At 41.9% G+C, this 18,213-nt stretch overlaps 1 protein-coding gene across 1 annotated transcript in view; it reads left to right on the top strand.

Moving 5' to 3' along the window:
- Positions 1–18,213, top strand: part of si:ch211-269e2.1 (cohesin subunit SA-2) — a 126,015-nt gene that overhangs the window by 99,442 nt on the left and 8,360 nt on the right. Inside the window, exons 19-24 of the mRNA XM_048597887.1 lie at positions 5,035–5,159; positions 6,955–7,056; positions 10,290–10,438; positions 10,545–10,673; positions 15,318–15,520; positions 17,807–17,957. Of these exons, the coding sequence (XP_048453844.1) occupies positions 5,035–5,159; positions 6,955–7,056; positions 10,290–10,438; positions 10,545–10,673; positions 15,318–15,520; positions 17,807–17,957 (859 nt within the window). The remainder of the gene's footprint in view (positions 1–5,034; positions 5,160–6,954; positions 7,057–10,289; positions 10,439–10,544; positions 10,674–15,317; positions 15,521–17,806; positions 17,958–18,213) is intronic.

Here is an 18,213-nt window from a genome sequence, read left to right as displayed (position 1 = left end):
TAGAAGCTCACACCACAATCCAGAGCTGCCATTGACCATCAGACATGGACAAATTACTACGAGGTTATTGGCCTTAAGCTCAATTTCAGAGACTAGAGCACAAACTGCATGCAGCACCAAGGGAGAGGTGCAAATTTGGAGCAGCCATCTGTCACCAGAGACAAGAAACTATTACTCCCCCCATCTGCATTCTATGGTGGACTTGAGATATTCCTCAGCATTATTTTACAGTCATACAGCACAGAAACAGGCCCTTCGGCCCACCATGTCCATGCCAACCAACAAAATACACTGATCTCATTTATCTGCACTTGTTCCATAGCCTACAATACCATGGCATTTTAAGTGCTCATTCAAATGTTCTGAGAGTTTCTGCCTCCATCACCCTGTCAGGCAGCATGTTCCATGTTTCTAGTACTGATTTTTTTTCTTAGATCTTCTCTAAACAACTTGCTCCTCACTCTAAACTTTTGCCCTCTGGTCTTAGACACATCTGCCATGGAGAAAAGATTCTCCCAATCTACTCTGTCTATACCACTGATAATTTTGTATACCTCAGTCAGATCACCCCTCAGCCTCCTCTGCTCCAGGGAAAACAAGCCCAGTCTACCCAGCCTCTCCTTGTAACTGAGACTTCTCATCCCAGGCAACATCTTGATGAATCTCTTTTGCATCCTCTCCAGTGCACTCACGTTCTTCTGATAGTGTGGCGACCAGAACCGCACACAAGTTGTAACAAGATTTCCTTACTCCTATATTGTACACCCTGGCTAATGAAGGAAAGTATCTCGTATTCCTTCTGCACCACCCTGTCTACCTGTGCTGACACCTTGGGGGATCTATGGACTTGTGCGCCAAGGTCCCGTTGTTCTTCAGTACTCCCTAGGGAACAACCATTCATTGTGCAAATCCTTCCCTTTTTAGAACTCACAAAATTCATCACCTTGCACTCAGCAGGATTAAATTCCAACTGTAATTGCTCTGCCCAGTTTACCAGCTGATCATCTGCAAGCTTACTAATTTTACCTTCTACATTCATATCCAAGTCATAAATGTAATAAGCAATAAACAAGATCCCTGGGGTACACCACTTGTCACAGGCTTCCAGTTTTAAAAAAAAGCCCTCCACCAACACCATTTGCCTCCTATTTTGAAGAAGTGAAAGGATATTCTCCCTGGCCATCCCTAACTCATCCTCAGTAAAACAGGTGATCTCAATGCTGTTTTGGGGTTTTGCTGTGTGTAAATTGGTTGCTGTGTTCCCTTCATTAGAACAAGTGACTACTTCATTGGCTACAAGATGTTTTCGGGACATTCTGAGATTGTTTAAGTTCACAGATGGGGAGTTAAGGAGTCCAAAAATGAGCCATATCCATGAGACCAGTTGAGTTAGGGTTTAACTAACATAGCGATGAGACTTTGGCGTGAACTGTGATCTAACTCAGCCAGCATATATGAGTGCTATGTTAGGAGATTGAAACATATACAGCACAGACTAGGTGCCGTGTAGTCTCCCTATTGTACAAGGTCTATTAAAAAACATTGTTTAAACCTAGATATTAGCCCAGAGCTTGTGTGAAGAACTCCTACTAGACCAGATACAAGCTTCAATTCTTTGATGCAATTGGAATTTTGAAGATTGGGTGTAGATTGGCTGAGAATATTTTTAAATTCACACCATCTCTAGTCTTGTATTTACTGTTTTGCTACAGTCCATAAAGTTGCTACAATGAGATTTCTTTTAATAAAGGATAGAGTATGAAGTAGTTTATCATTATATGTACTGGTAGTGATTGATGTTTGCACTTAATGGTAGAGTTCCAAGACTGTGTTATGTTAGAGTTGGAAGCCTGTAAACAGACTGGTCTGGAATTGGAAGAATTCTTTTGCCTCATTTAGTTTCTGGGACTAGGATGCTTCAGTGTGTGAAAATGAACATTAACTGATAACACAATAAAACAAGCAATGATGGTGTTGCAGTAGGAAAATTGTAAGTGATGTTAGACCACCTCTTCTCCTGATGATTTTATTTTGAGCAACTTGTGGATTGCACATTCCAATGGAATCGTCCTCTGCAGAAGTTTAACTTCACCTAATATATATTACCAATAGAGTACTCTCTGAAACTGTAATAAAACACGGCTCAGATAAATTGGGAAAGTAAAAACAGAGTCTCCATTTATTAAACAGACAGGTATTTAATATATACAAGTTTATATATATGTAATAGGATAAAGGAAATAGAAACAGATGTAGGTCATTTGGCCCCTCTAACCTGCTCCATCATTGCCCCCTACAAGGGGAATCTGAAAGAGATTCTAATAGGACTGGCCATAGGAAAGATCTTCCTGATGACCAAGGAGTCCAAACCAGGGGTTATAGTCAAATGGACAGGGTAGGCCATTTAGGACTGAGATGAGGAGAAATTTTTTCATCCAAAGAGTGGTGAACCTGTGGAATTCTTCACTAGGAAAGGCAGTTGAGGCCAAAACAATAAATGCTTTTAAGAAGGAATTAGATATAGTTCTTGAGGCTAAAGGGATCAAAGGGGAGAAAGCTGGAACAGGGGACTGAGTTGAATGATCAGCAGAATGGCAGACCAACTTCGAAGGGCTGAATAGCCTACTCCTGCTCCTATTTTCATTGTTTCAATGTTACATTGAGATCAGACCTCATCGTTTACCTCACCCACAATGCCCCCATTTCCCTTGACATCTTTAATAACTTGAAATCTATTAATTTCTGTCTTGAGTATACTCAAGGACTGAACCTCTACAATTCTCTGGGGGAGAAAATTCTGCCCTCTGAGTGAAAAAGTTCCTCCTCATTTCAGTCCCAACTGCCCTACCTCTTACTCAGAGACAACATTCTTCCTGTATCCAGCCCGTCAAGCCCAGAATTCTGTTTGCTTCAATGAGACAACTTCTCAATTTTCTAAACTCCAGAGATTACAGGCCCAGTCTCCTCAATTCCACCATTCCAGGATCAGAGAACCATCATTGCTCTCACATTATGGCAAGTAAATCCTTCCCAAAGGTAAAAACATGCATTCCTTCAGGCGCGGTCTTTGAGACAGCTTCAAATGCCAAATTTTACTGTATATTAGTTGAAGGAATATTGGTATTAAGATTTTTATATTTTAAATAGCAATGGTCACAAGTAGGCACCTAATTTTATTTTATATCAGTATGGTTTCTGTGGTCTTCTCATGATGGATACTGGGTGAGTTAGTTTGGAAAGAAAAAGGCAAGGAGCAGGAAAGTAGGGTCACAAGTAGCGTGAGCATAAGGTTATGAAGGTGAACCACATGGAGTGTGTGGTGGGGTGGTTTGGGGTGGGTACAGGGCATTCGGTGGCCTGGTTAATATGAGGGATATTGGGAGGTAACTGGAGGGAGTTTAATCAACACGGAGCAGTTTGAGGTACATGATGATAGGTAGGGCAAAGGGCGGAGGCGTCTGGCTCCTAATCAATATGTCCTGGTGCTCAGTCATGATGAAGTGCTTGGAGAAGTTAGTAATGGTCCGTATCAACCCCAGCCTCCCCGATTGCTTTCATCCACTACAATTCACTTACTGTTGCAATAGGTCCATGATAGACACCATCTCCCTGACCCTGTGCTCATCCCCGGAACATCTGGATAACAAGGACATCTACGTTGGACTCTTACTTATTGATTTTAGCTCTGCCTTCAACACCATAATTCCAACTAAACTCATCTCCAAACTCTAAGACCTAAGACTCTGTTCCCCCTCTACCTCTGCAACTGGATCCCCAACTTCCTGACCCACAGACCACAAACAGTAAGGTTAGCCCACAACACTTCCTCTGTGATAATCCTCAACACAGGTGCTCTGCAAGGCTGTGAACTCAGCCCCTCACTATATTCTTTATACAGTCACAACTGTGTGGCCAAATTCTGCTTTAATTCCATTTATAAGTTTGCTGATGACATCACTGTAGTGGGTTGGATCTCAAACAATGATGAGACGGAGTACGGGAAAAAGATAGCTAGCTTAGTGGCATAATGTAAAGACAACAATCTATCCCTCAATGTCAGCAAAATGAAGGAGAGCTGGTCATCGACTTCAGGAAATGGAGTGGAGGACATGCCCCTGTCTGTATCAGTGGTGCTGAGGTGGAGGTGATTGAGAACTTCAAGTTCGCAGGAATAAATATCACCGACAATCTCTCCTGGTCCATCCGCATCGACACTACAGTCAAGAAAACACACTAACGCCTCTAGTTCCTCAGAAGGCTAACAAATGTCCACAATGACTCTTACCAATTTTTTATGGATTTACCATCAAAGGCATCCTATCTGGATGCACACAGCTTGGTATGGCAACTGCTCTGTCCAAAACTGCAAGAAATTACAGACAGTTGTGAACACAATGCAATCAATCAAAAAAGTCAGCCTTCCTTCCCTTGACTTCGCCTACATTTCCTGCTGCCTCGGGAAAGTAGCCAATATAATCAAAGACCCATCCAACCCTAGTTATACTCTCTTCCACCTCTTCCATTGGGCAGAAGGTGCAGAAGTTTGAAAATATGTACTGACAGATTGAAGAACAGCTTCTCCTCCGCTGTTATCAGACTTTTGAAAAGACATCTCGTAGTTGATCTTTCTCTGCACCTTCCCTGTAGCTGTAACATTATATTCTGCATTCTGTTCTATTAACCCTGAAGTATTTATGTAAGGTATGATTTGTCTGGTTAGCGCACAAAACAATACTTATCACTGTATCTTGGTACATGTGACAGTAGTAAATAAAATTGAATCGAATCAAATCAAATCAAATCAAAGTATGTAGGGATGAATATTTTTAAGGCAGGAGATAGATTGATTCTTGTTGGGTAAGGCATTGATGGTTATCGGGGAACAGCTGGGAATGTGGAATTCAGTCACCTATCCTGGTGAAGGATGGATCAGGCGTGAGGAGCTGAATGGCCTCCCTTGGCTCCAAATTTGTGTGAGAAGTCAATTTAGACATCAGTCTGCATTGTTACCCTCCCCCCTTCATTTTGTTTCAGATGAGGAATGCAAAGTGGGTAGACTGCACAAGAGGAGAAATCTCCTGGCTGCTTTCTGTAAACTAATCGTGTTCAGTGTGGTGGAGATGGACATTGCTGCTGACATCTTCAAACAGTACATCAAGGTAAAGATTTTGCATCTTATATATTATCTGTCTTTGCTATTTGCCATTGTCACGTGGACATTCCTGATCAGGCCTGCATTTCTTGCCCATCCCCAAGTGCCCCTGAGCAGGTGAAGGTCTTGCTAGGTTCTTTTCAGAGGGCAGTTAAGAGCCGACCATTATGGCGAGCTGGAGTGACATGTAGAACAGACGGCAAAGAATAACACCCAGCTGAAAAGGAAGATGAGGTTTCAGCGTTGCAGAGCTGCAATTACCTGCTGAACTCTTCAAGTGGTGGATGATTAAGACAGAGATGAGGAAGAATTTCTTTCTCTCAGAAGGGGTAGTGAATCTGCAGGGTTCTTTACTGCAGCTGTTGAGGCTGAGTCACTGAGAATATTCAAGACAGCAATAGACAGATTTTTAATCAGTAAGGGAATCAAGGGTTATGGGCAAAAAGCAGGAATGTACGGTTGAGGATTATCAGAGCAGCCACAATCCCACTGAAAGCAGAGCAGACTTCTGTTCCTATATCTTATAGTCTTATGGACCCAACCTCCTGACTCATACTCAAGAGTGCCACCGGCAACTCATTGGTATATAGATATATAGATATTACAGAGTGAATTAGAATAGAAATGTATGTGAATGGTATGACTTTGATAAGTCAGTATATTAACACTGTAAAGGAACCATTTAAACATAATCCCAGGAAACCACTTGTTTTTACTTGTGGCAGAACAATAGTGTTTTTAACCATATTTTTAAAGATTCTTTCATGTGATGTGGGTGTCACTGGCTAGGCCAGCAGTTATAGAGTCATAAAGGCATTGAGTCATGCAGCATGGAAACAGACCCTTCGGTCCAACTAGTCCATGCTGACCATATTCCCAAACTAAACTAGTCCCACCTGCCTCCAAACATTTCTTATTCATGTACTTATCTAAATGTCGTTTAAATACTGTAACTGTGCCCACATCCACCACTTTCTCTGAAAGTTCATTCCACACACAAACCAGTCTGTGTAAAAAAAGTTGCCCCTCATGTCTTTTTAAAATCTTTCTCCTCTCACCTTCAAAAGAAGGTTCAAAAGACACCTAATGGGCAACTTTTTCATGCAGAGGATGGTGCAAGTATGGAATGAGCTGCCAGAAGAAGTGGTCGAGGCTGGTACAACATTTAAAAGACATTTAGATAAGTACATGAATAGGAAGGATATGGTCTAAATGCTAGCAAATGGGACTAGATTAATTTAGGATATCTGGTTGGCATGGACAAATTAGACCGAAGTGTCTGTTTCTGTGCTGTACATCTCTATGACTCTATGACATGGCTCCTGCCCATTTGCCTTCCCTTGAGCTAAACATTGATTAACTTTGAAACAAGATCCATTTTATATAGCATAGTTCTATATGGAGTAAAACTTGCTCTGTCCCGTCCAGTAATTGCCTCAGGCCTAATCTCAGAAGAGCATTCCCAACTGCATGAGTATAATCTTTTTTTACCCTTTTGCTCGTCAGCTTTCTCTGTGGCTTCTCCAGAGTTTGGTAACCAACTTAGTGCCAATTTGTACTGAATTAGGAGTGACTGTGTGCTGAAAACCCCACAGCCACTCAGAAACAGATTGATGCTGTCCACAGTCATTTCACTTAAGGCCTCACAGTTCAGTGCAGAGATGAGGCTTTCATCTCATTAGTTCAGGCTGAATTCAAATTGAGGTTTTAATCTGATATCACTGTCAATAAGAAAAGAGCAAATGACTCTTACACTCATGTACAGTGGTTTACTCACAAAATATGTGTCTGTTTCTTAACAGTATTACATTGACTATGGAGACATCATTAAGGAAACACTCAGCAGGACCAGGCAGATTGATAGAATTCAGTGTGCAAAGACCTTAATACAGAGCTTGAAGCAGGTAAAAACCCCCTGTGTATGCATTGGCAGAAAGCAAGGAGCTCCAGCCTAAGGGGCTATTACAGCATGTTTAGAAATGAGTCAGTGACCCATTCTCTAGCTAAAACCTAAGCCAGACCTTAATATCCCTGTTATTGTTGCTTTGTTCATCTTGTTACTTGACTTCTGCTTGAACATTGCCACTAATAAAGCTCATAACTGGCGAAAGTAGAGAAGACAATACTTTTTGAGCACAGTGAGCCTTTGTGGTCTGAAATGCCCTGCCTAAGAGGGTGGTGGAAATAGACTTAGTAGTAAATTTCAAGGAAAGGAACTGGGCATTTTCTCGCAAACATTAGACTATAGAGAAAGAGCAGGGGACTGGGATGAAATGGATCAGTCTTTCAAAGAGCTAGCATAGGCCCGGTGGGATTCTGCACTGTAACATACAAATCCCACATCCGAAATGAAAATCAAATAACAAGGCTGCTGGAAATCTGAAACAAATGCAGGGAGTGCCGAAGAAACTCAGCAGGTCTGGCAGCATCTGTGGAGAGGGAAACAGAGTTAAGGTTTTGAGACCAATATGACTCTTCTTCAGAACTTACCTGGAAGTTCACATGGACGGCCTGGATAAAAGTCATAGCGGGCTTGAAACGTTAACTTTGTGTCTTTCTCCATAGACGCTGCCAAACCTGCTGAGCTTCTCCAGCATTCTCTGTGTATATTTCAATTCCCACAACTGGACTGGACTGGGCTGGGCTGAATTTATTTCTGTATTTACTTCAATATTAACGGTGCGATAAACATCATCGATCTTTGTCACATTATTTATTTTATTCAAATTAAATCTGGGAATGTGAGCATGCAGAGCCAGCATTTATTGACTATCCTTGGTTTCTGTTGAGAATGAGCCTCCTCCCTGAATCATTGCAGACCACATTGGTCAAGCTAACCCTTAAATTCAGGTCACTGGTCATTGCATTTTGACTCAGAGCTCTGGTGACTGTGTTACATTTTATTTGTGACCATTTTAAAGGCATTTTGCACTTTATAAATTAACCAAGAGATGTTGTATAAATCACATTCTCTGAATGGTGCATATTTTACAAAGCTACAGACACTTCAATTCGGTTGTGATTAATATATGCCTATTCTGCTGCTTTGTGGAAATGCAGCTTAATCATGTGCCACTTGCTGAATGTAGTTGATCTTTGAAAGCAATATTCAAATTTGTGGATGAAGTAATTTGGAGTGAATTTTAATTTTGATGATGTAATTGCTCGAGCCCTGAAGTTTCCCTAAGCAGCTGATAACTAGGTCTATAAAAGGCAGCTTGTCACTCAGGGTGAGAATACCCTTTTCCTCTAGAGGTCTTTGTGAGATGTTTTTGAGGGTGACTTTTTAATTTTCTCAGGCTGTTCTTTTGTTTTCAGGGTTTATTTTTTCATTTCTCACTTGCTCCTTTATTGGACGATGCACACATATAGTAACAAAGTCTCTGTATTTGTGTTGAATTTCTTTTAGACTTTTCTTTTGAAAGGTAAGATCGCAAATACCAAAGAATATTTTCATGCATATTATTAAACCTTTTAACCTAGAGTCCATGAATAAGGTGTTCTTGTTAATGAATGACAAATAAATCTCCTATACTCTGCTTCCAAAGTGGGTTCATGCGCACGTTGTAAACAGCCCCTTATCCAAGACCACACACGCTACCTTTTCTTTGTTCCAAGTTGAATACCAATAATCAGAAGCTCCCTTAGTGTGGGGCCAACAATATTTTTCTTGAACTATTTGCTGTTTTTGAGGACTTGTTCAGACAGTTCCCCTGATTGCTCAGGATCAGAATAGTGAGGTAGTTGTTTTTGACTGACACGGATGCAATGGGCCAAAGGGTCTTTTTCTGTGCTGTAGATCTCTATGCTTTTATGCCACTATGACTTGAAAATGAGTGCTTTTCAAGCAATTGTTGAACTTTCAATTTGAGCCACCTCTGCAGAACCAGCCTTTACCACATGATCATCCGCGGCCTGGTCTTGGACTATAAAGCCACTGTTTGGAGCGAATTTCAATTCTGCTTTGCTTGAGTTAAATTTGAGCTCAGTGTTATTTAAAACACAAGAGGCATTGGAAGGCTCAGGTCTTCATGTGTGGCTGACCGTCAAAGGCATGTCCAAACTCTCTCCTACGTTTTGAAAACTTTATGGATCTTTAATCAGGTGTAATGAGCACCCCCCCCCTTTTCCTGCACTGCCAATGCTGGGGCCTTTCTTCCTCTGATACCTGCTCCTCTTCGACATTTGAGCTACGCATTGTAGTCAAAATTTTGACAAGTTGTCCTGTCATAGCACCGCCTGTTCCAGTATGGCAGTTCAAATGTAATCATTTGATCTCTGAAGTTAGGTAAAGAACAAGACTAAAATAGCTTTCTTTAAGCAGCAAGTGCAGGCTACAGCAAATGAGAGAAACAGCTTCCATTCCTTGTGAACATTTATGTGCTCTCATTTGACCAGTGCTCAGTGCCCTGCTACCCCGGCCGCGGCCAACTCCTGGCCCTGTTCTCAATATGTACTCGGACCCCATCTCCCTAAATAACCTCCATTCAGGCCTCTGCTGCTTATGGCCCCCTGACCATTCAGAGTAATTTCATTAGCCACCCAATCACAGATTGCCCCTCTCCCGCCTTTCCTACTCATCCAATCATTGATTCTGTCTAGAGGAGCAGAAAATGTGGGAGAGAGGAAATGTGTGATTGGAGGAGGAGAAAAGGCATGAGAATGGGAATGTATGATCTGACGACCTGAGAAGGTGCGAGAGAGGCGATGTGTAACTAGAAGAGATGGAACAGCCTGCATGGCAGAGACTCGATCTCCTTTCAGAGGAGCCATTCCTCAAAGTGTCTATTTCCCTCTCCCCCCCCAGCGCCACATAGAGAGGAAACTATATTGTCCAATTCTAATCAAATGTTCAGGGGTGATTTTGAGGCTATCGGGGGGATCTCTTCCCGTTGCCTTCCCTGTGTATTTTGAGCACTATCGTCATTGGTATTTGATACTAAAATGGAGTTTCAGGTTGAGGTATACTCGTGATTTGCCTCACAACATTCAGGGCAGAAAATCCGCATCAGAGTCAAAATGTTATCTATGTAATCCCCATCAGAGTTAAAATGCTGTCTATGTAATCCCCATCAGAGTTAAAATGCTATCTAATTTGAGGCCTGTATATTTAATGATGTATTAATTATTGTTGCAGCTGTTTAATGAGCTGTTGCAAGGCCAGGGTTCCAGTTTGGACAGATGGTCCCAACCATTCACCAGCATCAAGGACTTGGCCCGACGTTTCTCGCTGACCTTTGGCTTGGATCAGTTGAAAACAAGGGAAGCGATGGCAATGCTGCACAAGTACAACACATTTCCCAATTTCATTGAGCATTCGCTGCCGTGTTACCATTTTACTTGCAACTTGCTGTTTTCTCCTTTCCTCACCTGACACCCTCTGTTTCGGCAGGAATGGTATCGAGTTTGCCTTCAAAGACGACAGTACCAACAGCAAGGGGCAGCCTCCTCCAAACATGGCTTTTCTGGACATCTTGAGCGAGTTTTCCCCCAAATTGTTGAAAACAGACAAAAGAACTGTGTAAGTGAATAATAATTATTCCTAATTTACAAATGAAAGAATGCAACTTGTTTCTTTATTAATATTGCCGTCCCATCAACACGTGGAATTACATTGAGTATGTGACACAGAAGAGGCCATTTGGCCCAACAATTCCATGGTGATGTTTCAAATCAAAGGGCACTGCTGACTTTGTTAATTATTTAATTCGTGCCATCCTTTCTGTGCTGTTTCCCTATTGATTTGCTCAGAGCTTTCGGTGATTACTTATTTCCATCTGCTTTGTTGCTAAGACATTTATTTTGAACTAATAGTCCTGTGTAGATGACGTATCTGACAACCTGTAGACTAGGATCACATTACTGTTACACAAAAAAAAACATGGGATTGTTGGCCCTACAAGTGGAGTCAAAGGGATAGCTGTTTAGTTTGGGTGTTTTATGTACCTGGGTGAGTAAATAATAAATATGCTGAGGAGAAAATCAAGAAAGTGGGACTAATTGGTTAGCTTTATCAAAAAGCCACCATAGGCATGATGGATTGAATAATCTTCATCTGTCTGACTCTATGGGTGGAATTGTACCGCTCTGAAATGTTTTCTGTTGTGGAGACCAAGAGCAGGCCCTGATCCTGATAGTGTTGCTGAGGAAGGTTTTTTTTTAACCTTTTATTCATTCACAGGCTGCATGCATCACTGGCCAGGCAGCATTTATTGCCCAGAGGGTAGTTAAGAGTCAACTACCTTGCTATCAATGTGGAGTCAGATTAAGGCCAGTCAGGTAAGGAAGACAGTTTCCTTCCCTAAAGGACATTGGTAAACCAGATGGGTTTTTCCAACAATCGATAATGGATTCACAGTCATTATTAGATTCTTAATTCTAGATATTTATTGAATTCAAATTCTGCCATAGTGGGATTTGAACCCAGATCCCCAGAATATTATCTGGGTCTCTGGGCTAACAGTCCAGTGATAATACCACTACGTCATCACCTCCCCTGTAGACAGGTTGCCAGGCCAGGAAGCCCAGATATTTACGATGTGAAAGCAGGCCATTTGACCCATTGAGCTCACAAAAAGCATTCCACCCAGACCCATCCCCCTACCCTATCCCTGATACCCTACATTTCCCAGACCAACCCAGCTAGACATCCCTTGACACTACGGGACAATTTAGCATGGCCAATCCACTTAACACGCACATTTTGGACTGTGGGAGGAAACCAGAGCATCCAGAGGAAACCCACGCAGACAACTTCAAACAGAGTGCCTGAGGGTGGAATTGAACCCAGCTCCCTGATGCTGTGAGGTAGCAACGCTAACCACAGAGCTACCCCCCCGCCGTACGTTGGAGGGCTTGAAGCTGTGGGTGACTAGCAGCCTCTCCACAGCTCGCTTGTGCTCTTCCATCCCTGTGATAGGGATAATTTAAAGGAGATGCCTGTGGTGTCCTATGTGTCTCACCAAGACAGAGCCTTTAGGGATCTGCTACACTTTGGTTTCGGTGAGGGGACTGTCTGAGTTGGGATGTTCCAAGTCTTGGCAGCATTATTGCCTCCAATTAGTTCCTAAAGTTGCCTAATTAGGTACATGGCTCAACCAGGCAGGTAGCTAATTCTGCATTGACCACGTCTCTGCAAAAAGCACTCAGCAGTGCACAATGAACCCCAAATAATAGCTTCACGATTCATTCCCACTCCTGCAATTCCACCATATGATTCAAACATAAGTTCTGTGGCATCTTAAATCTCCTGATCTTGCTTTGGTACTGCCATTAATGTCAGCCCATAGAATCATTACATTAAAGCACAGAAGGCCATTCAGCCCATCAAATTCAAGCTAATTCTACAAATATGCAAACAAGGGACAAAAATAGGCCATTCAGCCTTAGACCCTTAGAGTCATACAGCACGGAAACAGACCCTTCGGTCCAACCAGTCCATGCTGATCCTTTGAGCCTGCTCTACCATTCAATAAGATCATGGCTGATCTGATTTTAAACTTACGTCTACAGATCCCTGATGATCAAACCCTTGGTAATCAAGAATTGTCCACCTCCACAATATATAAAGATTCTGCATCCACTGCCTTTTGAAGAAGGTAATTCCAAAGACTCCCAACCTTCAGAACAAAGAAACTTTCTGTAGAACAACCCACTCAGACATATTCCCATGGTCTATCTCCCATGTGATCTTTTACCCCTCAAATGTTGATCTAATTTCTTTTTGGAGCCATTCGTCATCGCCACCGTCATGGGCGGTGCATTCCAGGTCACTTCCACTCACTGACTCACTATGTAACAAGGTTTGTCCCCACATTGCACCCGCCATTTTGCCAAATAAACTTAAATCTAAACCCTTCTAGAACCTGAGCCATTGATGGTGGAAACAAATTCTGGTTGTCTGTCCAATTCAAACATACACCTCAATCAAATCTCTCCAAGAGCATCTTTTACTCGAGTGAGAACTTTGAATGATGTATCATTTATATAAATATATTAATATCGTTTTTGGAAGGTGTATTTTACCATTCAGGTGGATGACTGTGGCTCATTGCTATGGAGGTTTTCTTCAGAAAAGCTGTTCTTTAAAATAAAATCAAGGTCCTTGTGAAATACTGACCTTACCCCAACATTGTTCAGAAAGCAAGTGGCTGTGGCCCCCTGTGTTGTGTTAATGGAAAACGGTTTACATTTATGACAGGTAGGTTAACCTTTTGAAGGCCATTAGAATCGGGACCTTAGAATCAAGAATCAGAAGCAAGAATTGATTTTAGTTTAGAAAATCCAGAGTAAAAAAAATTAGGGCAGTTCAGAGCACACCTGACTGGGGCAAGGAGAAAGTTTTTAGTTCCTTTCCTTACAGGAATTCGGGACAGTTCAAGGAAAATGTAGTTACCTCAGTATAAAACTTTATTCTATACATCTTCCAAATCAGGAGAGCTTGGTTAGCGAGTTCCGAGTCATTAGAAGCTGAGAAAGATTTGTGAATATTCATTTAAGAAGGAAAGAAACTGGAGACAATCAGTTAACTAGACAATGAAGAGTCAACAAATTTGAAACATTAACTCTGCTTTCTTCCCACAGATGCTGCCAGACCAGCTGGGTTTCAGCAGTATCTTCTATTTTTGTTTTAGATCTCCAGTATCTGCAGGAAGGGTTACCAGACCCTAAACGTTAACTCTGTTTTCCCTTCACAGATGCTGCCAGACCTGCTGAGCTTTTCCAGCAACTTTGTTTTTGTTCCACATTTCTTTGTTTTATATTAGACCTTAAAGATTTTAAGTATAGGGATAATTTCTCTGTACTTGAATTCCTGTATATTAAATATAATTTTGTTATATTTTTAAAGATTTTCCTAAACTGTCTTCCATACCCAGGTAGACTAGTATGTCGTTTTTGTTTTCATTTTGTCTTGTGTTATAAACTTCTGTTGTTACAGAAACTCTGCAACTTCCTGTGACAGTGCTTCAGTGACTATTCTCCATATTCACTAAATAAAGCAAAATGATCTACCAGGCCAGATTTCATTCAAAGATCTGACTTGCCCAGTAATGTTGTCATCTAGGATCATAACAGAATGAGATAGTAGGAACCTCAGATGCTGGAGAATCTGAGATAACAAGGTGTAGAGCTGGGTGAACACAGCAGGCCCTGAAGAAGGGTCTAGGCCCGAAACGTCAGCCTTCCTACTCCTCTGATGCTGCTTGGCCTGCTGTGTTCATCCAGCTCTACACCTTGTTATCTCATAACAGAATGACACTGCTTGTCCAACCCAACATTGTGTCTAAAATCCATCTGGTAAATAGGTTTTGCATCCTTTCAAAGACCTTCATAAGTTTACGTCCATGTGGTGAGCAGAACTGGATACATTATTCAAGGTGTGACTTAACCAGAATTTTAAAAATGTTTAGCAAAATTTGCTGCTTTTCACTCAATAAAGTACTTATAAGGTCCAAGATCTCATGTACTTTGCAGGATACTTACTCGATATGTCTTTTCTTTTTCAATTTATTCATTGAAAGAGCCATTACCAGCTGGACCAGCATTTATTGCCCATCCCTAGTTGCCATTGAGAAGCTGGTGGTAAGCTGCCTTCTTGAACCGCGGCAGTCACCTGCTGTAGATAGACCCATGCCCTTAGGGAGGGAATTCCAATGTTTGAACCATGTGACTCTGAAGGAACAGCAATGTATTTCCAAGTTAGGGTGGTGAATGGCTTGGAGAGAAACGTGCAGGCGGTGGAGTTACATGTATCAGCTGTCCTAATCCTTCTAAATAGTAGAGCTCATAGGTTAGAAAGCTGCTGTCTATGGAGTCTTAATGAATTTTTGCAGTGCATCTTGTATACACTGCTGCTGCTGAGTGTCGGTGGTGGAGTAAATGTTTGTGGATGTGGTCCCAATCAAGTGGGCTGCTCTTCAAAATTTTACAGCTGCACCAATCCAGGCAAGTGGGGAGTATTCCATCACACTCCTGACAGTCTTACTGCCTGAACCCCCACCAAGGTCCATCTGTCGCTGCAAACTCTTTTGAACTGTGTCAATTAATGGATTTTAAGTAGAGGCTTCAGATGCAGTCTCTGTGACATGAAAGTGTGTTTTTTACCCCTCTTTTACACATCTCTTCAGTGCTTTCAACCATTCAATCGCTTTCATTTTCTGCTCAGGTACAATTACCTGGAGAGGTTTGTAACAGATCAGATGGCAGCAGAGAGTGGAGAGGAGTGGCTTCCACTGATTTTGTACAGAAGGTCTTTGTTGGATTGTAGAGATGATGACACTGTATCCACAAGCAGCAGTGACCAGAGTGCACTGACTCCAGTACAACCACAATTCAAACCATCATCTCTAAAAAGGAGGCTGAAAATTGGTAAGCAGTTCATACAACGTGCAAAATGGGCTCCTATCTGCATTCCTCCTTAATCTGCTCAAATGATCATCCTGTTCTAACTCACTCTTTCCTAAAGCCCCATAACATAACATTCCTTATCTACCTTAATCTGGTTTTCCTCCTGCAATGACCGATGTTAAACCTGAAGCTTAGTATCACCCTCATCTTCAGAAATTGACAACACCATGGCTCAGGGTAGCGCTGCCACCTGGGTCAGAAGTAAGTGAGCTCAAGGCCCATTCCAAAGACTTGTGAATGCACAATCTAGGCTGACAATTCAGTGCAATTCTGAGGGAATGCTGTCTTGTTGGAGATGCCCCTGTTTAGATACAGTGTTAAACTGGGTCTTCATTTGCTCTCTCAAGGTGTTATTGTATGGGACGGGAGACTTCTCCCCAGAGTCCTGGCCAATATTTAACCATCAATGACTATCACTTTGATCATTATAATGCTGCTGCCTGGGATCTTGCTGTGCAGATGTTGGCAGCCCTGTTTTTGACATCACAATAGTACACAATACACTCGAAAACTATTTAATTGGCTGTATCATGTTTTGGGACATGCTGAGTTTGTGAAAGCTGCTGTATAAATGCAAGTCTTTCTTTCTTTAATTATTTTGTCCTTCTTGCTCTGCTAAGCTTGACGATGTGTTTCTTCTTAGAGTTGTCCATCTCCCTGTGCCTATGCAGGCAGCCACAAGAGCCATAGCCCTGCATTCATAAGACTGGACTGACTGACTCCTCTCACTCTCTGTAACTATGTTATCATGTAATCTATTAATGACTGGCTTACTGTACCAAACGATACTCCCCTTGGACTGTCCGCAGAGAGCTGCGTTCTTAACCAAACCATGCTTTGCAAACGTAGAACGTAGTGTACAACATTATCTGTGATTCTGCTGATGGACAACATGTACTAAATAATTCTGACTGTGCGAAGAATGACAGTGGAAATCAATTTAGGATAATTAATTGTGCCCGCAGTGTGGTTCATTTGTGCCTGCTGCAAGTTTCATTTATTTACACAAAGGGAGCCATTCTTTGCAAGCTGCAGGATATCACCTTTCTCATTGAATAAAACATTACAGATACAGACAAAGCCAATTCCTGCTGTGTCTCCATGGCGATGCTCTGCCCAATCAGATTCAACCTGCCCTGTTTGTTGATGGTTACCTGCTCCTGCTCTATGCCAACCATAATCCAATTATCAGCAACTTCTTCACGTGTTCTATTATTGCTTTCTTCCTAAAGTTTTATTATTCTTGTGGTTCAATTCTGATAAGTGCAAGACTGAAAACTTTCCCTTCATTTTTTTTAAGCAGTTTTTTTTAATGGTAGACGTCAAAGACGTTTAGTTATTGAACAACTGTATTGAAATATTTCTTGGCAACCGTTTCACAAATAAATTATTAAAGGGTGTAATTAGGATAAGCAGGAAGCTCAGTGAGCCAGTTAAAGTTTAAGCAAGAAAAGTGAACAATGAGGGATGTCAAAGTACAAAGTAAGTACTGACCTAGATCTTATTTATACATTGATTATACAGCCAGAGCTCTACACCATCATGCACAGAGGCTACAAGCACTGAGAAACTAGTATTAGCAATAACTCATTGAATACCATTGGGTCACCTCACTCACAAAGCATTCTGGCACAACAGATGCATCACTCATGACCCTTGATCATTTTGTGAAGGGCTGCCATGATACCTCTGGCAATGGTGGGCAATCATCTGCTGTGCGGCAGGAAATGAGAGACACCACGCAGCCTGATTTTGCTTCTGTCTCTAACACTACCTTCCCCTTTGACCCTTGTTCGCCTCAGTGTTGGGTACCTTGAGGTATGTTCTAGGCTTTTGCACTTGGCAATATGGCTGGTCAGTGTGGAATTTAATTCAGTCACTGGCTCCCTGTATTTCTGTGTAGAGGGAGCTGCTGAGCCTTGCTGAGTAAAGAGCTGTATCTTTTGTTCATATTGCAACTGGTTATTCATTTCTAGTGGGAGACCCGGTGGAATAGTGGCCCAATTCAATGCATTTCCATTCTGCAAGAGTCCTAGTCATTATCCCATTGATTATTGGTAAGGGATCAATTTCTTGAATCCTCTCCATCTACAACTAATTCAAAGTTACAAGTGTCGTTTAATGGTTAATTAATGGACCTGGTGTTAGTGATTTTCTTGCACTAAATAGGGAGGAGTCCTGTGAATGATTCAAGGAGTTAAAAAAATGTCGATTGGTAGAAGTCTGCCACATTTTCTTGTTTTACAGAGGACAGTAATGGTCATGCAGGACTGAATGAGGAGGAGAATGTGAAGATCTCACCTCATTCCCTGATGGGACCACGAGAAGATGAGAAGCAAAGGGAGAGCTGCACAAAGGAGCATTCAATGGAAACGGTTGGGATGCAGTCACTTAGCAGGTACACTGACATCTACAGCTTTAGTATTAATTTTCCCTTCTTATTGTTACCCTTCTTATTACCTTTCATACCCCTTTGCTCCTGTTGACCGGGATTCAGGACCAGAGACATAGTTTGATCTTCTGGTACTTTCCACACACTTCACGAATTTCTATCCCGGGCCAGTTCTGCTCGACTCTCACCTGAGTCTCGACTCCCACCTGAGTCTCAACTCCCGAGCTCCCGAACAACATTCTAGACTTAATCAGAGTTAGAA

This window comes from Rhincodon typus, chromosome 6 (genome assembly GCF_021869965.1).
Source record: "Rhincodon typus isolate 14 chromosome 6, sRhiTyp1.1, whole genome shotgun sequence".
Classification (NCBI taxonomy): Eukaryota; Metazoa; Chordata; class Chondrichthyes; order Orectolobiformes; family Rhincodontidae; genus Rhincodon; species Rhincodon typus.
The sequence above is the reverse complement of the archived record's forward strand: the minus strand, read 5'-3'. Positions and strand labels throughout refer to the sequence as shown.